The sequence below is a fragment of the Salvia miltiorrhiza genome, chromosome 5 (assembly GCF_028751815.1).
Source record: "Salvia miltiorrhiza cultivar Shanhuang (shh) chromosome 5, IMPLAD_Smil_shh, whole genome shotgun sequence".
Classification (NCBI taxonomy): domain Eukaryota; kingdom Viridiplantae; phylum Streptophyta; class Magnoliopsida; order Lamiales; family Lamiaceae; genus Salvia; species Salvia miltiorrhiza.
The window spans coordinates 38,448,122-38,474,454 of NC_080391.1; the positions used below are offsets into that span (position 1 = coordinate 38,448,122).

The window sequence follows — 26,333 nt, forward strand, 5'->3', positions numbered from 1 at the left end:
GCATGTTAGTTTTTTTTTGTTGACAAATCTGAAGCCGGAATGTTGTCCACCTTTCCCTGCGCTATTGTGTCTCATTCTTGGTTCATCTTTATTTTGCCCGAGGACGGACAATGGTTTAAGTTTGGGAGGTTGATTTACATGTATTTTTCACTCCTATGTCGCATTATCATTTAGTGTTTTGGGTGATTTTTATAGAGTTGTTGAGTTGTCTAGCGTTTAAATTGCATATTTTTGTGGAATATACTACTCGTCCGTGTTCGTGCTATTTTTACAGGTTTTGGACTCGAATTGGGCTGATTTTGATGATATTGGAGAGAAGTACATGAAGAGACGAGTCCGTAGGCACAAACAGAGCTCAAAGCAGACACGCGGCGGCACGCAGAACGTGAGAGACAGGCGTCGTGCGGTTCAGGCATGCGGCCGCATAGCCCGGCCGCGCGACGAGATAGCGGCTTCTGGTACCTCACGCGGGCAGGAGGCACGGCCGTGCGGTATGGGCATGCAGCCGCGTAAGACGCCGAATTTTCATCAAATTTTCGGACTTTTATCTGTTTTCGCGATTTTTGGGTGTTTTGAGCCTTACAAGACCTAGGGCGCATATATATTCCCCAAGAACTTATTCTTTGGATCTTTTGTCATATTTTCTATCTTTAAGAGCTGTGAGAGATGGAGAGCGAAGCCAGAGCAAGAACTGAAGATTCTCGATTTTACTACGATTTTATTGTTGAATGTTTTACAGTTTTATTGAGACTTTGATTCTAGTTCATATGTCTATGTGTGGCTAGAATCCTTTTTCCCAGGGTTTAGGGAGTAAACCTGATTTAAATTTCTGACTGTGTTTGATTTAATTAATCAAGTTATTATTCATTTTTATGTTCTTGTTTATATTGTTTTCTTTATTTATTGGCCACCAATTTAGCATAATCATAGTTTATAATTTGATATCGGGAGATGATAATTATTACCTGAACTAAGAACAGAGAACACATATGTTTAATTCTAAAGGGAATTGATATTTGTGAGGGCATTAATCCTAGGAGCTTTTAGGAGTTGCATGTTAGAAGTGTGATCCGGGGACAGTAGCCTTTCATGTAATCAACGGTTTGTATGCCACGGGAGTGAGTATAGACTAGCTTTGAGATTGCCTTAGGAAATTATCTTGATGATTGAATTGAACCTGTTAGTTATAAGAATATGTTGAAACCTTTGCCTTGGGAAAATTCTTCTCATATCTGTTTCTCTATTTTGCTGGGCTCAGCTTATTTGTTTCCCGTTGTTTATTTATTTAGTTTTAAAAACAAAACTCTCCATTCCAAAATTCCAGATACAAGCATTGTATACAAGCATAAAAGTTCTTGCTTTCAGTATACAAATCCAACAATCTCCCACTTATACTAGAGCAAACTTTTATATACAATGTGTCTATTTACCAATCACCTAATAATTCTCCCACTTATACTTAAAGTTTTCTAAGTGGGTGGCATCAATCGCATTCCTATCTTTCAATGACCATTTATGATAGGAAAGACCTACTGATTCATGGATAAGTTCAGTTTTCGAAGTGAAGATATTGACATAGTGGCAAACTTATAATAGATAGAGTCGAGTTGCATGTGTGTGAATTTACCTTACCTTTTGAAATTGAGAGAATTGAGCGAACTTGGTGAGGCTGAATTGATTTGCATACTTTTGATTCAAATGAAGGGTGAATGCACATGATTGTTGATTTCAAGAATGGTTTGAGGAAAGGATGATTGTATCTTGTCCTAACTTTAAGATTTGCTTGTTGTGATTGTTGCCATGGCTAGTCGTTGTTAGTTGAGTCTTGTCTTGTCTTGTTTTGAGTCTTTAGTTGTGTTCTTCCCTTTGTTTTGTTCTTCTTATGCTCGAGGGCGAGCATTGTCTAAGTGTGGGTGAGTTAGATTGGGCGTATTTTATACGCATTTTTTAAATGTTTTTGGTTGATTTTAATGCATAGTTCCTGCTTATTATTATCTTTTGGAGTTAATTGTGGAACTAATAAATCTTTTTGATGGTTTTTGATAGCTTTTGGAGAAAAAACTCAATTTTGGGAGGAGTTTATTAAGTCGTGAAGCTGTAAAGAGAAAGATGTGCGCGTATGCTAAGCGGTGTGCCCATATTGCCTGACTATCCGAATTATTTTGTGCTGAGTTGGCGAGCCTTTGACTTTGTGTTTCAGGGTGACTTTATTCCTTTTTGTATTGGGCTTTAATTTGCTAGGGCCTGTGTGCCTATTTCCTTTTGCTTTAGATTTAGGTTTAACTTATTATATAAGTTAGAAAACTTATACAACATTCACGCACACAACTTTTGGAACACGAGGGAGACACATTCTTCAGCAATTATTCAAGTTTTATCTTTCTTTTATTCTTTCTCGCAATTTCTTATTTGTTTTTCTTGATTTATTTTATTTATATGTTCTAGCTAATTTCTTTTATTCTAGCAACGATTAGGGAAGCACTAGCAATATTATTCCGTGAGATCTAATTTGTTCTTATACTTTATTTTAATTGTTTTAATCCATTAGGTAGTGCGCAATATTTAGTGGATTAGAATTAATTATATAGCCAATTGAATCGACCATACGTAATCGTGGTTTAGGTTTGATTAGTGGTAAATTGACACATCAGGGTCAAGGGAAAAGCAGTCTTAATTCAATAATTCTGCGTCAGAGTTTGTTAGTTTTGAATCGGGTTTCTCTAGATATTAATGCTATCGGCTCATTAAACCTATAGAGCGTCTCTTACGGTTGTCAGTCGATTAGGGTAGTAATTAGTGAAGCGTCTTCCTGATTACCGAATAATTAAGGAGAAATAAGATCATGTCAGAAGCGTCTTCGGTGGTTATAACTGGTTTGCTTGCATGAATTAAAGTTATATTTGCATCAATGATCGTAATAATTAAGTTAGGGTGGACTTAATTGATTGCTGAAATTCTTTATTAGTTGTTGGAATTTTCTATTTATTTATTTAGAATTAGAACCATTACAATTCTTTTAGATTTTATTTATTTATTTTTAAATTTAGTATTTTATCAATATTTTCCCATAAATTTCGTTTGTTGAGTTACTTTGCAGGTTGAATTTTAGGAGAATTCTCACCGATCCCTTGGGAGACGATCTTGCTTACTGCTGTCTGCGCAGTGTGGGCATACCGGCTGACTGCCGGATATTTTTGATATAAAACGACGCACCAAATCAACATTTCATTCTCACCTCCATTCCACCATACCAATCACCTCCTTAGTGTATTTGGTGGGGCAATGGCCCAGGGCCCCTAATTTTTGGGGGCCCCATAATATTGCCCAATAGTATTATACCCTAATAAAAAAAATTACTATACCTATTTGTTTCTAACGAGTCAGACAGTAATTAAAAAAAATATCTCTCATTAACAGTCACGGCTCTCAAGTCTCATCTCTCTCTCTCTCTCGCTTCTCTCTCTCTCTCAACGGTCTCTCAATTCTCTCGATTTTATTTCTCTCTGGCGACTGCACTCTCGGCTCTCGCTCGCACAGCCACGGACTCGCACTCTCGACTATTCCTGCGTGGCTGCTGCCGGCGCTGGAGGAGTTCTGCTCCAGTCTCCGGAGTGCTCGCCGGTGCTCCTGCGGGCGGCGGCGGTCGCCAACTTTGCGGTTCTGCAGCAGAACTTCCTGAAGCTTCATTTATTAGGGGACCTCTTTTTTTCCTCTTCGCCTAGGGCCCCCGGAATGTTAGGTCTACGTCCATTATTGGAATTTGAAGATGAAGGTGGTGGTGATGTAAGATATCTCGATGAATTATTGGTTTCCGCTATAAAGCCTATACTCGTAAGTAGCGATTTCTGGTTTTTTTTTTTTTTTTTTCAGTCAAACGTATTTTGTAGTCAAAATACATATTTTTTTAGGGAGTCAAAATATGTATTGGATACGTATTAAATACGCATTTCCAAAACCCTAAGAAAAGAAAGGGAAAAAAAATATTTAATACGTATTTTTACGTATTGATATTTATTTTTGGAAATAATACTCGTACGCTGCCCATAAAAACGTACTAGTGCTTCCTAGATGAAAACACATTATAAAAAATCACAAAAATGTTGGGACATATTTATGATTTTTGGGCATTTTAAAAAAATGAGTCTAAAAGATAAAATATAGGTGCAGAATAGAAGATTGGAATAAGCTTTTATTATGATCCAAACAAGAAGCCAAGAGGTTCACTCAAAATCAGAAGAAAGCAGCATTTCACAGAAACAAGAATGGCTGCAACTGCAGTTTCAGCAGCCCCTATTTTCGTCAGCAGAGTGAAGGAAACTAAGGGCCGCCAATTCTACCATCTGGGCTGGGTTTCAGGTACATCTTGATTTTGATTTTGTGTTCGTTTTCTATTGTTGGATTCCATTCCAATACCCTCTGTTTTCTACTCAACAGTTTTGGTCTTGTAGGTGTGTGTGGGTCTGTGTTGCCGTGGCCGCATAAGTCTCCCTACTTCCTCAGCCTTAAGGTCTCTGTATTATTTTCTTCTTTCAAGCTGAGAGGAATTACATTTATACAAATCCTTCATTGTTTACGTTTACATTAGCAGCACCAAAGGATGTCATTTCAACATATTGATGCTGATTTCTTGTATTTTTTTTCTCTCTCGTTATTTGGCTTCTATATATTTTTAATATAAGTTAGTTTTCGGCATTGTAGACTTAGAAACAGGAAGTGACATTATTACTTTGCTGATTTTTTAACACTACTTGAATCATTGGACATGATAAAAGTAAATATCATGCATTTAGTTTTACTTGTCGAAATGATATTCTATGATGTCATTGGAAGTAACTAATTGGCCACCAAAAAAAAAAGACTTTGAGTTAATTGATGAATACAACAGTCAACGGAATAACTTGAGTGAGATAATTAATCAATGCTGCATATTGTTGATCTACATCACTATATATACTTCTTTGTCCATTTCAAATTAGTAGAGATCTTTATGCAATGTTTGCTTCATTTACCACGCAGACAATGATATATGATGCATGCAGTTTATATGATTAATATATAACTGGAGATAGATCATCATCATTTGCATGTTACCTTTGGATTGATCTTTCAGGCTGAATGTTACCACTATTTCTTTTAACTCAATTAGGATTGGATTGTGCAACGTCATCTCAGGGTCCAATTCGAATTTCACAGAGAGTTGTAAGTGGACATCGAAATACTCAAGTGAGTGCTAAGGCCGGGAGTTCAAGTAATGGCATCAAACCAGCAAGAGTAATTTTCTAGCATGTGGTACAACTTTATAGCTACACTGTGTGTGTTCTAAGTCAATCAAACAATGAATTGCAGCGATGTATTGTTCTGGACATTGAAGGAACGACTACCCCTATATCATTTGTTACGGATGTTCTGTTTCCATATGCACGTGACAATGTGCGGAAGCATCTAGAGCTGACATATGATACTGCAGAAACTCAAGACGACATTGAGTCACTACGAGCTCAAGTAAGTAAACAGTTAAAACCACTTTGCATGAAAGTTTTGAAGTTAATGCTCAAGTTTGTATTTTTCTTTGGAAAGGTAGCTTTTGCAAATGCTTGATTGGTCCTTTAACAATGTCTGGAAGTGCTTCTATTATTACCATGAGGGAAGATAGATCAGCTAACATAATGGAACGACCTTGTCTCTCTCTTTGCCATTTTGTTGCAATGGATTCTAATGCTAATTATAAGGATATGATGTCTGAAGTCGATTCCAGATATTGGTATACTATAAACATAATTATTCACAGCTGCTTCCATTACTATTTCTAAAGATACATGAGATGATTTCCAATCAACTTAATGAGTTCAAAACTTTTTCTTTTGGTTTCCTGGTGTTTTGTTCATGCAGGTGAAAGAAGATCTTGAAAAGGATGTTGTTGGGGCTGTTCCTATCCCCACGGATGGAGACAGAGAGGAGGTAATTACAAGTTTAGTTGCTAACGTGGAGGCTATGATAAAAGCTGATAGGAAAATTACTTCATTGAAGCAATTGCAGGCAAGGCTACTAAATGCCTTTTTTTTTGCAATATTCAGAAACATAATGAGTGATGTGATGTTTAAGACTGGAAGTTGTAAAATTTAAGTACGTCTATCAGGGCCATATATGGCGAGGAGGGTTTGACAGTAATGAGATAGAGGCAGTCGTATATGATGACGTACCTGAAGCTCTGGAAAAGTGGCAAGCTATGGGACTTAAGGTATGTTTTGCAGTTTCTAGCTCCCTCAATAGCATTAGTACGTTTGAAACTGGGATACAGAAGGCATGCTCCCTTGTGTGATTTTTCCATTCTCTTATCCATTAGGTATACATATATTCGAGTGGTAGCAGATTGGCACAAAGGCTCATTTTTGGCAATACAAACTTTGGTGACCTAAGAAATTACTTGTGTGGATTTTTTGATACTAGTATTGGGTAAGCTGTTTTTATGTTATGGAGCGTTGTTGTGAGTATTGCTTCTAAGCCTATGAATTGTTGCAGGAACAAAAAAGAAACAAAAAGCTACATAGAAATCAGGGAGTATCTTGGAGTAGATGATCCATCGGCAATTTTATTTATCACTGATGTATATCAAGAAGCTGCAGCTGCAAAAGCAGCAGGTTTGGATGTGATGATATCTATCCGACCAGGAAACGGACCGCTACCACACAATCATGGTTTTCAGACCATTAATTCCTTCTCTCAAATTTAACTCAACTCTTAATATGTTGTAAGCCCGAACAAAATTCTTCATACATTTCTTATAAGGTTTTCAATGTGTTTCGTATGGAATTTTTTGGCGAATAATTTCGAAATCAGTTTTTGTTTAGGATGTGCTCTCATCAATGGCTTAGTTCGTTAATGTGAAAATCAATGACCAAAAAAACATCAATGTACCTGTAAGGAAATTTATTCTCATCCCTACATGTCTCTAACTTTGAATGACATTCAACTAAGAAAACTGGAAAAATGGATTATCCAGTAACGTAGTAGCATCACAGTGACATCCATCTATTCATAAAAAGCGTTGATACAAAACTAATTCGAGTTCCACACCTCCTAGAGCATCTGGTGATTTCACCAGCTGTGAAATCAAAAGTTTGGACATGCGTCATGCGAATTCTATCAATTTGGACTCTCTTTTTTTTCATCAAGCAGAGATTTGTTCGTAGAGAATTTAGAGATGTCTCTATCAAAGTGATCTGGCAACGTTCTTGAACTCGTTCAAGCATGAATGTAGCATTTTCTGGCGCTTTTGGAGAGTGCTTTTCATTCTCAAACGTATCAATTACTTCAGGTGCAATGAAAATGTCCATGAAATTTGCATCAGTAACAGCAAACAAATCCAATCCGAGCCTCTCGCAGCTGCATTAGAGCAAACAACGTACGTAAATCAGCAAAAATATGAACAAAATCTAGCATTTTGAATCTAAAGAGTGAAAAACATGGTCCTTCCGGAACTATTCATGCATTCTGTTTCATGGAACCCAAACAAGAAAATGGAACTATTTACAGATTCAAGACAAAACAAAGCATAAAACTAGCCAATAAAATGAATAAATATACTCCTTCCGTCCCACGAATCTTGAGTCACTTTTCCTTTTCGGCCGTCCCATGAATCTTGAGTCATTTCCTTATATGGCAAAAAAAATTTCCTTTTATTCAACATTTCACTTTTTCACCTACCACACTTAATACACTAAATACTATTTTCTTAATTCCCGTGCCGAATAAGATGGGTTTAGTATGCATCGTACCAAGGTGTGAGGAATCATGAGTTTAAACTTGATGCTGATAAAGGTGGAGAACGAGAACTGAACAGTAATATTATAAATGATAGAAATTAAAAGAAAACTCCTCACCGAGGCCTACAACAATAGTTGTCTTAAACAATACTATAATTCCACATAAACGACTCTCACTATTATCAGCCTATCAAATAGGTAAGAAGGAAACCCTAACCCTAAAAGCCCATGCTCATGTTACAGGCCTTTAGCCCAAAATACTTGACAGGAAAAACTAAGAATAAACAATTGACTCAATTAAAAAGAAAAAGAAAAGAAAACAGCTGCCACGGTCTATCAATAGCCTCCCCCGGCACAACAAACTTGTCCTCAAGACTGAAGTATGGACCGGTAATTGGATGCCTCAACGGGCGCATGTAGGTGAGTGCATCAAACTCGGGCTACCCCAATTCATCACACATAAGGACGTTCAACGTCTTAGGCGGGCAGCGGTGAAGGGTGAAAGAACCATATTATGACATATGATTCACGTGCCCGTGACCAATTCTGTATGCCAAACGAATACATACAAAAATCATTCGTGCCTATTACAAGAGAGACTCCAGTGTTGATCTTCCAACTTGTAAATTCGGCGATGAGAGACTCCAGTGTTGATCTTTCAACTTGTTCCCACGGCAAGACTTAACATTGGATGGCAACGATCTTCAAGTCCTCTCCTCTTCCTAGTGATTTGCGCCGCTCCTCACTTTCTGTACTCTCACAGATTTCTCTCTTTTTTGTCTCACGTAATGTCACAAGTAATTAGAATTAGGGTTGTACTACTGGGTATTAAAACCCTAAATAATAAGCCCATCATCTAATTAAACTAAGACAAAGCCCAAAGGCTTAAATGAGAAAGAGATGGACGGACGCCCCATAAAGAGTGCAGCCTTTATTGGGCCAAGCGGGGATCTACTAGCTTGAATAAAGTTTGGCCTCCCAGTGCTCGATTTTCTTATTCAGCCCAGAATAAAATCGAGACACAAGTATTAATTTATTCCACTAAAAAATTAATACTAGAATAAATTAATACTGAATTACCTTCATTCTTTAGGTGAGTCGGGGCTAGTATTAGACTTAATTAATCCTCGTGTTTAAGATATCCAATAACCATTAATTAATTAATTCCTCTTACGATCAATTAATTAATCGAGAGGATATTATCATCCTGTTATTAGCGGATCCTTATTGCAATATAATCGCATGTCAAATAATAATTGCTATCACCCAAAGTATCGAGTATATTGAGCTTTAAGAGAACTCTCACCCATGATAAATCAAAGCAATAGTCAATTAATTATTCACACCCATTAATTCAATTAAGGTTAAGACTATTTAAGTCACCGAGATCTTGATTCTTAATAAGTCAGAATATAAGAATTCATCTCACTGTGATCCTGTTCAATACACGAAGGTACTAGCATAAATAAATAGCCAAGACAAACTATTTATCCATTTATGCTACAATCTAAACCAGTAACTCGTCCATAGTTGTCTCGATTGTGAACTCAATTTATATTTCAACTTTTTCTAATTATATGATCTTCTATGATCTACAACACCACATATAATCTATAGTATGAGATAAATTGGACTATAATAAGATTATGCAATAACAATATTTCAGATTGAAGAATCAGAGTGAACCAAGGAATCAATGTATACAAGCATAAAATCTTGCTTTCAGTATATAACACTTCAAAGGGGTCCGAAAGTCAGACCGCAACGGAAGCAGGTACCGGCGGCAAGATGTTTTAATCTCTGATTGCGGCAGTTGGCGAAAGTTTTTGGCCTTGCTTAAAGGTAGTGAGGCGGCAGAAACCATGGAGTCGGAAGAGTAGGTAGCTGTGGCTGTTGGTTGGCCGCTGTGAGAGGGGTAACACGGTGGGAAAACACGATAGGGGTACTAAGACGATCAACACGACGCGCTGACCGTAGAGGTGTAGTTAGCTAGAGCGTTGTCCTGTATCTGCTCTCGCACCGAACGCTTGAGATCACGGAGGAAATATCCTAAGCACTGGTCATCCGAAAGGGGAGGCAGCTGGGCCACGCGGCTTTCGAAAGCAGCGATGTAATCCTCCAAAGATCCTGTTTGATGTAATAGAAACAAGGCCTCGTAGGTGTTGAGCGTGGAGGCATCACCGAAATGCGCCAATAAGGCTTGGGTGAATTGTGGTTATGCCGGGTTGGGGTTACGACGCAGGAGTAGTTGTAACCAAGAAATAACATCGCCAGACATGCTGATAATAGCGAGCTGCAGCTTCGGGGAATGCGATGGACGAGAAAATATTGGTTGGCTCGAGTAATCCAACCCACGGGATCAGATCCATTGAACTCGGGTAAGTCAGAATTTTGAATCGGAATAGTGGTGGGGTTGGTGTTGTCGGGAACGAACGGTAGTTTCCCAGTGGAAGAGACAACGGCCAAGATGGCTGCAAGTTGAGTTTCCACGGCAGAACGGTTAGCATCGACTGCTTTGGTGAGGGAGGTCAACGATGTCTGCAACTCTAACACCACCTTCTCTAAATAATCCAATCGAGACTCGGTGCTGCGCGTCATAGCAACCATGGCAGGTCGGACCAATTGATAGAGTAAAGGTGGAGAACGAGAATTGAACGATAATATTATAAATGATAGAAATTAAAAGAAAACTCCTCACCGAGGCCTACAACAATAGCTGTCCTAAACAATACTATAATTCCACATAAACGACTCTCACTATTATCAGCCTATTAAATAGGTAAAAAGGAAACCCTAACCCTCCCATGCTCATGTTACAGGCCTTTAGCCCAAAATACTTGACAGGAAAAACTAAGAATAAATAACTGACTTAATTAAAAAGAAAAAGAAAAGAAAACAGATGCCACGGTCTATCAGATGCAACACCCCTCTCGACCAGAACTTCACGAATTCCAGCAAAATGTTGAGCAGCACATGAATATATCTCTGTGTAAGCTGATCGTGAACTCACCCCACTAGAAAACATAAGACCACCGCCATTTTGGGTCTGAAGTTATCGAAATTCCCGTTATTACCTGCAATTCTAGCATGTCGTTTCCTTGTCAAACTTCAACACAATGACCAAGTTCTTTCTTTACCACATAGTTTACATCACATGGTTGATCAGGTGATGGAGTCTCGGGTCATGTGACATTCTCTTAGAACTTCTCCAGATTCAATCACTTTTCCTGGAGTTGTCTCATCTTTTCCTGGGGGGATGTTTTCTTGCTCCACAGGGATTTCCCGACGAGCTATATGCCCTCCATCTGACAGATCAAGAGCAAATGAGCCAGTTCAGATTTTATTTACACGGTAAATGCGTTTATACCGGAACTGAAACTCCCAGGGATGTCACTCTCATAGCAAACCAGAGAGTATGGACTTGTGACTGAATCGAGATGGTGTCGAACTACTTGTTCGCATTGCTTGGCAAGATCCTTTATAAAGCTGTAGTAAGAGTGTCTCAAAGCAGCAAGGAAACCAACAAACCCTTCCATGTCTCCAGCTTGCTGACCATCTTAACAGAATTAAGGCAAATGAAAAGAATAAGTCATGTAATCAGCTAAAACTTAAGATCTTTGAGGGAAAAAGATCAATAAAAAACATGCAACTCTTTTGAAAAAGTAAAGCAATTTTAGTAGTCCAAACTATGGAACAAAGGCCTAGGGAATTCCACTAGCTTGACTGCAGGTACATATGTACAAACAAGGATGGAGAGCTGGAAGATGCCAGTATTTTAACTGAGCATAACTATTATGTCGGGGACCACCATATCCTTGATCATACTATATTATAGTAGCAATCAACAATTGCGTATTGCAAGGTGAATAACATGTACCTATTGAACTACAAACAGCGACCATAGATAGACTTGTCTATAAGAAGCTATGAACTGATAAAATTTTATGGTCTAAACTTACATTCTTTGTGATGATGGTGATCTCTCTCAATGGCAATATCAAAAAGACTGCATAAGACAAAAGCAAGGCGGTCACATGCTGTGTCCAGAAGAGGAGCAAGCCACGACTTAGCTGCAGTACGAGCAATCTCTTCAGCAGCCTCTGAAACTCCTCAACTCCCACTCCAGCCAGCATGTGCAAGTAAGACATTTGCCACCTGTCAAAAAACCAGGCAAGGAATTCTTAAAATAAATATTTTACTTGAAAACTATTTCACCTTGGTGATATGCACCTTCTCTCTTGACACTACTGGGCATTCCATAGAATACGTGGTCATGCGAAACTCATGAACTACTCTTTCAAATGCAGCACCACCATATAGATGAAGAGTTGAATTTGGGAGGCTTTGTATCTGTGCGTCCAACCACCTATACCACTCTCCAGTTTTTCTTCTTCTGTTGTTTTCCCCCATTACTCTGGTGCTGGATCAGCAGCTCCATCAAGAAGTGATTCCTTCAACAATTACAGTAAACACAATCACAAACTTTACAAACAAACCAACATCAGAGCAATGAGGCTCAAATTACAAAATTGAAATATTCTTATATCAAGTTAAAATATACACCAAATGATTGCTAAGAGATGCAGCATGCAACATAGCAGATCTGCGAAGGTGGCAACATCAGAAGTTGCCTGTATTTTGACCTCCATTCTGGTCAATTCAGCAGCGGTTACCCTCACCACAAAGTTGTTCTAGTAGGGGCAGCCTCTTTATACCTCTTCTGTAGTTCAGATTCTAAATAATCTCTGAGACAACTGAAACCTATATAGGATCTATACATGTCTTCATCAAATCCACCTTTGACTGCATCGTGTAAATGGTGTATCACTTCCGTATCTACCTGAGATATTTTCCTACGAAACTCATCATTCGAAAGTGTACTTGTATCCTTTGGAAGAGCAACAAAAAAGGGCCGAGTGTTCTCCCCAAGGTATCCGCTCGCACTCAAATAGCGATCCACTTCCCAATGGTCACTGGACTCCTGAAAATTTAAAATTTTAACTCATTGCAACAATGCCCTGAAAATTTAAAGTTTTCCATAGAAGTTGCTAACTAAGAAGTAAAATCAGAACAAAATTTGACTAATTCAACACGTAGAAACGCACTCCAATACCCCAATCCCATTTGGAAACTATTTATTCCTTTTTCTTCTTCTCTAAAACTGATCCTAAAAAATAATTATCATACATTGAGTCGGTTATCAAATTTGGAAACAACAACGATTGTGCGTTTGAAGGTTGGATCTAGTTCACGTATAGCATCCAACCACAAAGATGAACACCATTCAACACTACTTTGTTGAAGAAAATAGAAGAATGCGATGAGGTGGACTAGCCAAGGACTTGACCATGGACAAAATTCATCTGGTGTAATCTTTGGTTCACCCTTCTTTGCCTGTCAAGGAGAAATCATGAAATAAGTTGGAAAGAGAAACAAAATAAACCTCTTCATAGCAGCGAGCTCTTGCCGTCGGACTGGCTGCCCGGCGCTACGATTTCGGGGATCGGGAGTGCGGCTGCCTGAAGCCGGTTGTAGGCCTCGAATCTCCGTTTGTTCGAAGTGTCCATAGCCTGCTGCTGTTGATTGTGTTTTCCAAAAGCCGACTTCCCACCTGACGGGGGTGTCGGAGGGTGTAGTGAGGAAATCGCCGCTGCCCCGTTGGTGGCCATTGGAACAAAATTTGAAATAGTGGTAGGAGCCGAAAGCCAGAATGGAAACGGATCTTTTACTAAAATTTTGTAATTAATTCTTTGTAATTAATCAAGAAAGAGTAATATTTTGATGCGTTATTAAAAGAGTGAAGGATGCGAAATGTCATTTGAATTAGCGAAACTCCATAGTAATTCATTTTCGCTCAAAAAAGAAATGGTAAATATCATGAAAACCCCTTAAGTTTATTCGCTTTATCAAAAATACCTCGAAACTTTTAAAATATTCTTTAAACCCTCAAACTATCAGATTTTTATCAAATATATCCTGCATCTATTTTTCGATCACCAAAAATTTGATTTAGCTCACCGGATGCCACAATGTAATTTATATTCTATTTTTTTTAAGATACAATGGCAAAAACGAAGTCATTTCGTATCATATCATTTAAAAAAAATTCACTCTTAAATTTAAAATTCACTTCTACCGTGTTTGAAATTCACGCTAATAACCTAGAATTATGGATAAACACGATAGAATATGGTACGAAAAGAAGTTGTTTTTGCCATGTCATTTAAAAAAATAGAATATAAATTACATTTTGGGATTCGGCGAGCCAGATCACATTTCTGGTGACTGGAAAATAGATGCAGGATATATTTGATAAAAACTTGATAGTTTGAGGGTTTAAATAACATTTTGAAAGTTTCAGAGTATTTTTGATAAAATGAGTATAGTTCAGGGGTTTTCATGATATTTACCCAAAAAGAAATAGTTATTCATTAAAATAGTTTCAATAAATATTAATCAATTTTTAGTTAAATGGACTAAATTGTCCTTACTAACCCCTGTACGAAATTACCTCAGCCTCTCTCGCTCAATTCTTTCAGCTCTCTCTCTCTACTTTCTCAGTTCATAGAGTCTTTTAGTTGCAGGATATTTGGCTAAGTTTATTTTAAAGAGTTTATAAAGCTCTTGGAGCTTATAAGATATTTCAAGAGCTTATAAGATGTAATTTTTAAGAGTTTATAAATTGTCAAAGTGTTTGGATTGAGCTTATAAGCTAGAGATAGGATTTTTTTTGCTAGAGAGAAAAAATCGAAGAAAAATGAACTTAAATGATACTCCCTCTGTCCACAATTTAAGCCCTAAATTTTTGTTCACAAATTAAAGCCATATTCTACTTTTTGTACCTTTTTACTCTTCTTCTTTTTCTATATTTACTATCTTTTGCCACTAATCGATCCACTTTAAAACACATTTATCATTTTTATATTCTATATTTATTACACTTTATCACTAGTGGACCTACTCACAGCACCTTTATCACTTTAGTCAACTATCTTTATCACTTTAGTCAACTACCCTTATATTTCATCCACATCACATTTTTCAGTTTTCTTAGTCTCCGTGCTCACACCAAAGTGGAGCATTAAATCGTGGACGGAGGGAGAATATGATGGAAATAATAAATTATAGTTGAAAAATATTTGTAAAAAGATTGTTGCATATGAGATTATAAAAAAATAAGTTGGGGTAGAGGAACTTATTTTTTTGGGAGCTTATAAGCTCTTGGAGTTTATTTTTGGAGCTTATAAGCTGTTGATGAGCTTATTTTTCCAAACACTTTGAAGGAGCTTATAAGCTGTTTTGAGGAGCTTATAAGCTCAGCCAAACACCCTCTTATTTCACTCACTCGTTTATTTATCTGACAACGACGTTATCATCTCTTTCTCTAGGGATGGGAAGATAGAGTTCAAGTATCGGGTATACCCGATATCGATCAGAGCTCGATAGGGTATAGGGTACCCAATACCTGAAAAATTAGAATATCGGGTCGGTATCCAATATTAGGGTGTAGTAAAATCTGGATATCGAGTATATCCGAAATACCCGACTTAAATTAGTAATTACAATTCAAATTTTAATTAGCCCTAGAATTCAAATACCCGAAGTGTTTCAGTTCGCAATATTATATACCAAATCATATTAAAAGGAAAACAACAGAAGCACTTTCACTTGTAGTTTTTCTTCTTTTCATTTACTTTTTGTTTTTTATTTTCTATTGTTATTTTTACTAGCAGAAATGAGGGCCTCGAGCGAGAAGAGATATATTGAGAAATAAAAATTTTCATCAGTGAGAATCACACAGACCTCACACATCTATGTTTCTTCGTACTGACTAAAATGCAGTATATTTGGTTTAAGGGAAAATTCAAGCTTATAGAAAGTATGTTTTTTTCTTAGAAAATCGGGTATTAGGGTACTCGAATACCCTATTAAGTCAAATCGAGTAATTTGGGTACCCTAATACCCGATTTACCCAAATTCACAATTTGACTTTTGAAATTTGCCATTTGACCGGGTAATTTAGAGTACTCGAATATCCGATTCGGGTATTAGGGTACCCGATTAAGAAATCGAGTTCTGTTCGGGGTCGGTATAGGGTGCTCCTCCTTATTTGGGTTTGGGTACGGGGTACCTGATTTTTTCGGGTAGGGTACTCGAACCCGACCCGATTCCCACCCCTATCTTTCTCTATCTCGTTTACGTATTTAGCTATCAATGCTCTATCGATTATTCTCTCTCTATTATCTCATTGGTGAGGTGGTAGCTGCTATGTTAATTTTTTTCAACGACGTTTTATACGGCAACGACGTTAATTCAATTTGGTACAAAGCATATGTCCTCTTAATATTGGTTTTTTTGTGTTTCAAATTTTAGTTTTTGATTTAGTCGTGATATTCGTCTAGTTCTCTTTCAATTTTAAAATTGTACTATAAACACAAATTTTATTGTATTTAATAAATGAAATACAACAATACGTACAAATCCAAAATTTATAGATTGAAATGAATTTGTATGCAGGTTGCAATTATCTACTTGATCCTTTAATTATTCTCTTCGAATTTCTTTAAATCCTTAGAAGGAAGTATAACTTCTTGATCTCCTTTGGACTTTGATTTGAACTTGATAATGTTAATCTAGAGAGTTTTCGCCTTATTTTTGAATCAAATGATTTGAATGGTTTCGGCGAAAAAATGCACAACTTTCTTTGTAGAACTCCTTAATTGTTGGAGGGAATTTCGTAGCAATGAATTTCACCATAAATTCTTGTGCTCTTCAAATGATTTCTGACATCTTTTAACTTCTTCAAGGACATCTATTTATAGGTGAAAATTGAGTGGATTTGTGAGCTACATATTGTGTTTTGAGGGCTGCGATGGCGTGATTTGATTGGCTCATCATGATTTGTATTTATCTACATGAAATTTTTAATACTCCTTTCGTCAACGAAAGAACTTCCTAGGAGGAAGGGGCACGCGTTTTAAGAAAAAAGTTGTTGAGTGAATTAAGAGTGAATAAAAAATTGTTGAGGTATTGGGAGTGATGAAAAAATGTTATAACTAATATTGAGAGTTGTGAAAAAAGTAAAAGTAAGAGTAATTATAAGTGGTGGGGTATAGTCCAAAAATATGTAGAAAGTTTTTTGCGGACGTCCTAGAAAGGAAAGATAAGAAGTTCTTTTGTAGACGGAGAGAGTATTTCATATAGATTGACACATGTTGCTTTCTGATTGGTCAACAAACCATATAATTATATATCTGTTTAATCTTAAAATTATATTTAATTTTATTCTAGAATATAAATAAAACATATAGTCTAATATTTAATTTTTAATTTTCATGTGTCATGATTTAATAGATTATAAATTTAAAACTTATAAATTATCCCATCGAAATTTGTTTATGAACATCGTATTTTATAAATGGACGCGTCGTAAAATTATTTAATACTTTAAACTCATATTAAAGAGTTATTGAATATGAATTTGAATTTGAATTTGAATTTGAATTAAATATAAGTTTTGAATTCGTAATTCTGAGACAAAAGTAAACCCACAAACTAAATGAATAGTGAATTTTAATTACAAAACTATTCGTGAATATCAAATGTTATCCAAACTTGCCACTAGTCGGGGTATCCGTCAACCCGCTACCCGTTGAATATTGGCCACTCACTATCCGATGGATACCTGCCATCCGCTATCCATCGAATATAAGAGAAACATAGTTTAAATATAAATTTATAACAAATTTAATACAAAAAAAAATTTACCATAAATCACATATTTCAAATCCACATCTTTCATCCATGTTCAAATCTACAAATGACAAATTTTAACTCTAAAGTTAATATTAGGTTTAGGTAGTGTTTGAGCCTTTTTTTTTTGTGGCTATGTTGGTCCATTTTTGATATGTTATATACAAAGCCCATATTTTAAGGATATTTTCGTGGACATTTCACGGGTATTTCGCAGGTATTTTCTCGCATATTTATCGCGGGTAAACGAGTTTCGCGGGTATGGATAGTAAGTATCCAAACTCACACCCACAAACTAAATGGATAGTGAATTGTAACCACGAAACTATCCATGAATATCAAATGCCCCTCATACACGCACCTATTATGGTCGGGTTTTCGCAGATATCTATTACCCGCGGGTAAATTGTCATCCCTATTTGGGCCTTACTTGATAACCGAAAGGGTAATTTTAAACACAACACTCAATTTTTTCACTATAGCTCCTTATTTAAAAAATAATAATAAAATTAATTATATTTATACTATTATACCTTTATAGTCCCTATTTAAAATTTATAATAAATTAATAAATATATAAAAATTAATTTCAAAGAACATTACATATAATCTTATTATTTATATAGCCCAACTTAAATACTTGTAAATAACTCATTTATATAGCCCTAAATCAAAACTTAAGAACATCAAGCATGGAGAAGAACATAAATATGGATTAACTGCAATTGAAACTCCGGCAATTGCTCCAATTGCGAAGAAACACAAAGCCCTTTCTTCTCAGCAGACGAATGAGCGAAAAACTAAAGTAGTTCGTGAAGAGGAAGCATAATTCGTTGTCAAAGAAGAAGAGTCCTCCTCCAATGAGGAAGAATCTGAAAAATCATCATCAGCAGAAGCGACGTTGAAATCCGAATCCGGGGATGGAGAAAAAGAACAATCTTCTTCAAATGAAGAAGAAGAAGACGATGCGTCAAAGTGAGAAGCCCTCCGTGAATTATTGGACCCTTCGGAAAATCCCAAATCATGGACATTCTCAAAGAGGCAGCGGCGAAGGACCCCAATATTGTGTAGAATGCGGATTCCGACCCAGCCCACCAGAATATATTTATGTTCGGGATTGGCTGGGACGCCACCACCGAGCAGCTTGTCCAGGCATTCAAGTCTTTCGGCGAAATCGAAGAGAGCAAGCTAATCACTGACAAAAACACCCGGCGCGCGAAAAGGTACGCCTTCATGATGTTCAAAAGGCATGCCGCGACGAAGAAGGCTCTCAAAGCATATTCAACGGGTTCTTAGGAGTTGGTCTAGCCTCGTTTCTTGGCATCACATTCGGTGATTACTCAAACCTCCCTTTAGACATCGTGGTGTAGTTTTTCGCGGTCTTGCTGCCACTCTGGTGGATTGGATGTGTAACCACATCTCAAGATCCAACTCTGGTGGATTTTATTGGAGATATCTATGTTCCTACTGCATTTTCTAGTCATCAAGAAGGCTAGATTGATTGTTTATTTTTATTACTTGAATCTAAGTGGGAGTTTGAGTGTGCTAGGTTATCTGAATATTCACTTTGTTATTATTTGAAGATATTTTCCATTCAAATCTGACCTCTATAGTACGGAGCAAGCAAAAAATTGATGTTTTTTTAATTAATATATGTCCATAATTTGCATTCTTTATTTGATTATCTCGATTTACATGAATGGTATGAATATGGTTGAAGCAAGGTCCACAATTAGGATCTAGAGTTTTGCATCAATGTCAGCGACGACGATGAAGAAAATTGGAAATAGAAGGGCTTATCGAGAGAGCGGTGAGAGAGAGAGAGAGAGAGAGGGAAATTTGCAGATAGATACTTTAGAGTGATGGAAAAGCGGCAGTGAACTAGGGTTTCAGAAAGGGAGAGTGCGAAAGTGATGAAAAGAGATGTGTTTTTTGTACGTAAAGGGTGATGATATTTTCGTCCTAAAAACTTAATTCTGACTACAATTTTTTGAAACTATGTTTGTGTACAACCATTGATTTTCACTGTTTTGTATGGCTATCTTGCAAACATTCTCTTCAATTAAACGTTATGCAAATAAATAACTATATTTATAATTAGATATGCACCTTCACATCGTTCAATTAATATGTGCATAAAAAATTAAAAAATTCAAATTTACAAAATCTTTCGTAACCTATTTTGTTAGAATTAAATTTAAATTTATTTTTCTTTCTTCGAGCGCGAATCTTCTTATACTTCTAAGTTTAAAAAAAAATTCTAAACCCATCATCCCCAAATATTTTGTACATAATCCTATTTATATGTACTCCATCATCTTCCACTAATAACACACTCACCTAACATTTATTAAAACTCGTGATACCAACTGATATGAATCTCGTCGGTAACCTCACGAACTTCACCGGACTGTACAGAACACACGCACGGAAGATTGAAACAACCCAAATGGAAAATAAGATAAAGTATGGAAGTTTGTCCCAAAACCCCTGACCTAATCTACGAAGTTATTTAGGGAACGGATCCTTAAACCCCAACGATGTGATTGGTGCAGCAACTCGGAGACGTTGAATGACACACGACGAGGGATGATAAACTCGCCGATACGCCGATAGGTTGAATTCTTGCTTGGAATAATCAAGAAGTATTCGAAACTTGAGACAGAATAACTCAGTGTATTATTTATCAAAAATCAACTAACTCTCGTCCAACAATAGCAACCCTATTTATAGGTAATAGGAAACCCTAACGCAAAGAAGGAAACAATCGTAAACAAAAGAAACAAATAAACTTGCTCAGCAAGCTAAAATAACCCTAGCGAGAAATCCAGCTCTGTAAACTGCAGAGCTGGAAAGCATCAGCTCTGAAAGAAACGCCCGCTCTGGAAAGCATGACTCTGGTGAGGACGCCCGCTCTGAAACTCCTGCTCTGAAACCCCAATTCTCATATCATCTGGTATCAGTTTTCCAAGTTACGTAAGGGCTATTTTTCTAGAGTTTTGCTCTCCATATACTTTACGTTCCATCATCCATATTCACACCACTCACATCCATCTCATATTCCATCCTATCTACTACATCATACCATCTATATTTTACCATCGTGAATTTTTTTCAAAGGGAATACATATTATATAAGTTCAAAAAAAAAAAAAAATGAGGCAGCAGAAAGCATTGAATATTGCAAGTCTCGATACCTATTCTTCCTTAGCTTTCCTTTGTTCTTTGTTTCGTTGGGTAGTATAGCACGTTGAGGCGTACTTTTTGTTTTCTACGCAGCACTGATTTTGGGTTCCAGTTTGCGTCTAGGAGTCTTTTCATTTGTTTGTCGAGTCTTATACAATCTGTGTGTTTGCTGTGGTTCCTTGTGGGGCGTGTCATCGAGTGCTCTCGTCGAGTGCGTTTGGTGTTCTCATTGTGCAGTTGGTCCGTTGAATTCAAGTGGTAGATCGAGGGAGTTTGTTTTCTTGAGAAGAGAAATCGGGGAAAAAAACAAGAGTGGTAAGAATATTAGAGGGAAAAAGCCAAGTTGTGTGATACACGAGTGTTGAGTGGAATCATCTTTGTATGTATACACGAGCGTTTGTGAGGTGGTGAGGTTTTCTCTTGTTTACTAACCTTGTTTTGTTTTTTTTGTCAACATGTCAAAGAAAGACGAACAGGGTTCCAGCATAGAGGATGATCAGCCTGTTATTGATACAAAGACGAAGTACTGAAGGAATATTAAATTGAATTAATACTCGATTGCCCGATGATCGTTTCTTGGATTATTATTAATTCATCATACAACGATTAATTCCTAACATGCTCCTATGAATTTAACAGCTGCACACAGGTGTTAGGAAAACTTACTTGAGAATCGGATGCACAAACGGTTGATGATCGCGTCGAAAGATTCTGACTCTAGCTCTGATCTTCTCGACTGTATCCCGCTCAATTCCCAACGTTGGATGGACAACGAGCTATGGAAATTCCCAAGACAGAAAAGCCTCACACGTTTCCTGCGCCTCCCTCTGCTCTCAAAACCTTAATTTTTATCAGTGTATTTTCCTGAGAGCTGACAACTGTATTTAATAATACAGAAAGGAGGAGGAGGCGCCACTTTTAGTGAGAGGGCCGAAAATCTGTCTTCTTGGGCTAGGAGACATTGGGCCAGCCCAGGGACCAGATACAAGGAATAAAGATGGGCCTCAAATAAATTAATTTATCCATGGTCAGCCCAGACCATAATTAATTTATAAATATCAGTTCATTCCACTAGAGAACCGATACTGACTTACCCCTTTATTGCCGGTGATGAGTCGGGGCTTGTATTTAGACTTATTAAATCTCCGTATTTAAAATATCCGACATCCATTAATTAATTAGAGCTCTAACAGCTTAAATTAATTAATCTCTTAATAATTCCTTAAGCAGTACCACTCAATCTTTATTATTACGCCTGAACTTAATCAACCTGCAGGATTTAGCGTAATAAACCTTATTGAGCTCCTTAAGGGGATGTCATTATCCTATACCGGATACGGGTACTAATACAGATAATCAAATATCATATATTAACCGCTATCACCCAAGATACAGAGTACTCGAGTTAGTATATAACTTTCACCCATAGTAAGTCAAAGTGATATACGAGTTAACATATATATCTGAATACTTATTAGTATTAAGATTTATAAGTCACCGAGATTTTGATTCTTCACTTAAGTCAGATAGAAGAATACATCTCAAACTGTGGTCCTATCAATATGTAATGACGTACCAGTATAGACAAGTAGCCAAGACAAACTACTTCCATCTATACTGCAGCCTAAACCAATAACTTGTCCTAGAGTTATTTCGGCTGTGATCATATTATATCTCTTAAGGTTATTCCAATTATATGGTCTTCTGTGATCTACAACACACCATATAATCTACTTATACAGAGATAAAGAACATACATATGCAATCATGAACACAATCAGATAGGAGATAAGAATAGTGAAAATAGGAATCATTGTATACAAGCATAAAGTTCTTGCTTTCAGTATACAAATCCAACAATCTCCCACTTATACTAAAGCAAAACTTTTAGTATACAATGTGTCTAAATACTAGCTATTACAAAACTTCACTTCATCTCTCCCACTTATACTGAAAGTTTTTCTCTAAGTGGGTGGCATCAACCACAATCCCATCCCTCGAGCATGCTTCTCATAGGTCTTTTGCGGTAAGCTTTTCGTGAAAGGATCAGCTAGGTTCTCCAATGTATCAATCTTTTCTACTAGCACATCTCCTCTGTTTACGATTTCTCGTATGATGTGGTACTTTCTCTCTATGTGTTTTGACGCCTTGTGGCTCCTGGGTTCCTTAGAATTTGCCACTGCACCCGAGTTATCACAATAAATTATGATACTCTTAGGCAAATTAGGGACCACTCCTAGATCCAAGAGGTAGTTCTGGAACCATACAGCCTCCTTAGCAGCTTCCGAAGCAGCTACATACTCGGCTTCCATGGTGGAGTCTGCAATGCACTTCTGCTTTGCACTCCGCCACGATACGGCTCCACCTCCCAAGGTAAACACATAACCAGAGGTAGATCTCTTCTCATCCCGGTCAGCCTGGAAATCCGAATCGGTGTAACCCAAAGGAAATAGACTGTCTGACTGGTAAACTAGCCTATAATCTCGAGTCCTCTTTAGGTACTTGAGAATATGTTTTACCGCAGTCCAGTGTCCTGGTCCAAGGTTCGACTGATATCTTGCAACCATGCCAACGACATAGCAAATATCAGGTCTCGTGCATAGCATCGCATACATGAGGCTACCTACGGCGGAAGCATAGGGTATCTTCCTCATCTCCTCAACCTCACTAGGCGTCTTAGGACACATGTCCTTAGACAGAGGAATGCCATGTCTAAAAGGTAGCAAGCCTTTCTTGGCATTTTGCATGCTAAAACGAGCAATCACAGTATCAATGTATGACGCTTGAGATAAGCTCAACATCTTTTTCTGGCGATCACGAACGACCTTGATCCCCAGGATGTACGCTGCATCGCCTAAGTCTTTCATTTGAAACTGTTCGGATAACCACTTCTTTATGTCCGATAATAGCTCAACATTGTTGCCAATGAGGAGGATATCATCTACATAAAGTGCAAGGAAAACCACGTCACCATTGGCATCTAAACGGTACACGCAACTTTAGTTCTCACAACGAGTAAATCCATAGGATTTAATGACCTCGTCAAAACGTTTGTTCCATGACCTCGAAGCTTGCTTAAGTCCATAAATGGACTTCTTAAGCTTCCACACAAGATGCTCTTCGCCCTTCTTCACAAACCCTTCAGGTTGCTGCATATAGATGTCCCTTCCTTCTTCAAGGAAACCGTTTAAGAAAGCGGTCTTGACATCCATTTGCCAAATCTCAAGGTTCATGTGGGCTGCTATGGCAAGGAGTATTCGGATAGACTTGAGCATGGCAACCGACGAAAAGGTCTCATCATAATCTATACCCTGTTCCTGGGTATAACCTTTCGCCACCAGTCTAGCTTTAAAAGCTGCGACTTCGCCATCCGAATATCTCTTTCTCTTGTATACCCACCTACTACCTATAGCTAAAAAGCCATCTGGTAGTTCGGTTTTCTCGTATACATCCATAGCATCCATGGATTCTATCTCAGAAACCATGGCTTCGTACCAAGAATCTGCATCTTGATCTTTCATCGCTTGTCTATAGTTATCAGGGTCGACGTCCTTTTGTTCATCAACAGGGAGTAGATCCGAAGATTCTCCCAAGAACATAAATCGATCGGGTTGAACTACAACCCTCCCACTACGACGAAGCGGTGGTGGTACAGCTGTGACAATGGTTTGTGCAGTGTCTTGTGGTGCATTCACTTGCACACTTGGCTGGGGTGATGGAATCGCCTGTCCACTGCCTTCGATTTCTTGAAGGACAATCTCGGACCTAGACTTGTGTTTATCTATATAATCCTGTTCCAAGAATCGTGCGTTGGTGCTAACAACCACTTTCTGATCCTTAGGATTATAAAAATAACCACCTTTCGTTCCTTTAGGATATCCTATAAACAACATTACTTCACATCTAGGTTCCAATTTCTTCGCTTCCTTGTCTAGCACGTATGCAGGACAACCCCATATCTTTATATGGTTTAGACTGGGCTGGTACCCATACCATAACTCGACAGGAGTTTTAGGAACCGATTTGGAAGGCACTAGATTCAGCAAGTATACCGTTGTTTCCAAGGCATATCCCCAAAACGAAATAGGCAATGATGCATAACTCATCATTGATCTTACCATTTCCAAAAGAGTTCTATTTCTTCTCTCTGCTACACCATTCTGTTGGGGAGTACCCGGTGCAGTCAATTGGGATGTATTCCCTGAATCTGACAAGTATTGCAAGAACTCGTTCCCGAGGTATTCGCCACCGCGATCAGACCGCAATGACTTGATAGATTTACCCAATCTCTTCTCCACTTCCGCCTTGAATTCTTTGAATTTCTCAAAGCATTCAGACTTGCGTTGAAGTAGGTAAATATACCCATATCTTGAGTAATCGTCAATGAAAGTGACGAAGTACTCATACCCTCCACGAGCTCTAGTGGACATCGGTCCACACAAGTCAGAGTGAATCAATTCTAACACATGCGAGGCCCTATTCCTCTTGGCCTTAAAAGGCCTTGCCGTCATCTTTCCCTCTATACAGGATTCGCAGGTTCTAAATGGAACAGCTTGAAAGTCTTTCAAGACTCCATTTGAAACGAGCCTTTGGATCCTATTTAGATTGATGTGGCCTAACCTTAGGTGCCACGCATGTGTATATTGTTCATGAGAATAATACTTCCTCTTATTTGGATTTGGAAGAATTTGTGATGTAGATGCAACATGGACAGAGTTATTCATTGGACATGTAATAGTATAGAGAGAGTTGTTCAAAATTCCAGAACAAATAATCTTGTTATCTCTCATGATAGAGACACCCCCATCAAAAGTAACAGAATATCCATTCAAAAACAACTTTGAAACAGAAATTATGTTCCGCCGAAACTCCGGCACATACAAAATATCTCTCAAAACTAAAATGTCATCACCAAAACATAAAGATAAATCTCCAATAGCAACAGCTGTGACCTTCGACGCATTGCCCATGGAGATGGTGATCTCATCACTTGCTAGCTCCCTTGTTGGGTTGAACCCCTGCAAGGTGTAACAAACATGGTCAGTTGCCCCCGTATCCACTACCCACGAATGAGTAGAAAACGAAGCTAAACATGTTTCTGTTACCAAAACTTGTGACGTACCTTGTCCCTTTGCCTTGAGCACTGGACAATCTTTCTTCCAATGCCCAACCTTGCCGCACTTGAAGCACTTTCCCTTGGCCGTTGGCTTGTTCACGCCGCCGGTAGGGCCATCAACTTTGGCTTTACCTCTCCCACTAGCCTCATGGTCATGCTTGCCCTTTGGACCTTTCCACTTCTTTTCCGCCTTTCGACGAAGAAGTAGATCCCTTGGCAGCAACAAGGACCTCTTTCCCATTGCGCGTGCCCATGACTCCCTCAGCCGAAACTAGAGCATTCAATAAACTCATTGAGAGTATAGTTGGCCTTGCTCATAACGACGTTGAGTCGGAAGTTCTCATAGGTTTTGGGGAGAGTGTTGAGGATGATATCGACTTTGGCTTCGCCTTCGATACCCCCCTCCTAGCAGATCAAGCCTGTCAAACAAATTTGTCATATGCATGACATGATCGTGCACCGAGCTGCCCTCGCTCATTTTACAAGATAAGATTTCTCTCATCAAGTTAAAACGA

General features: G+C 37.9%; 1 protein-coding gene and 1 pseudogene across 3 annotated transcripts; one reads left to right on the forward strand and one right to left on the reverse strand.

The window, feature by feature from the left end:
- The first annotated feature begins 4,078 nt into the window (after positions 1–4,078).
- Positions 4,079–6,847, forward strand: LOC131024342 (probable bifunctional methylthioribulose-1-phosphate dehydratase/enolase-phosphatase E1). 3 transcript variants are annotated; one of them, XM_057953852.1, is made up of 8 exons: positions 4,079–4,356; positions 4,449–4,507; positions 5,173–5,271; positions 5,347–5,502; positions 5,890–6,036; positions 6,137–6,238; positions 6,344–6,453; positions 6,520–6,847. In XM_057953852.1, exons 1-8 carry the CDS (start codon positions 4,263–4,265, stop codon positions 6,728–6,730), a joined length of 978 nt encoding a protein of 325 aa, XP_057809835.1. In that variant the 5' UTR covers positions 4,079–4,262; the 3' UTR covers positions 6,731–6,847. The 3 variants fall into 3 exon arrangements, with proteins under 3 accessions (XP_057809835.1, XP_057809837.1, XP_057809836.1); XM_057953854.1 differs by having other exon boundaries at positions 4,165–4,356; positions 5,890–5,958; XM_057953853.1 differs by lacking the exon at positions 4,449–4,507 and having other exon boundaries at positions 4,167–4,356; positions 5,147–5,271.
- Positions 6,848–6,951: 104 nt separating this feature from the next.
- On the reverse strand, positions 6,952–13,113 carry LOC131024343 (dynamin-related protein 5A-like; annotated as a pseudogene).
- Between the last annotated feature and the right edge of the window lie 13,220 nt (positions 13,114–26,333).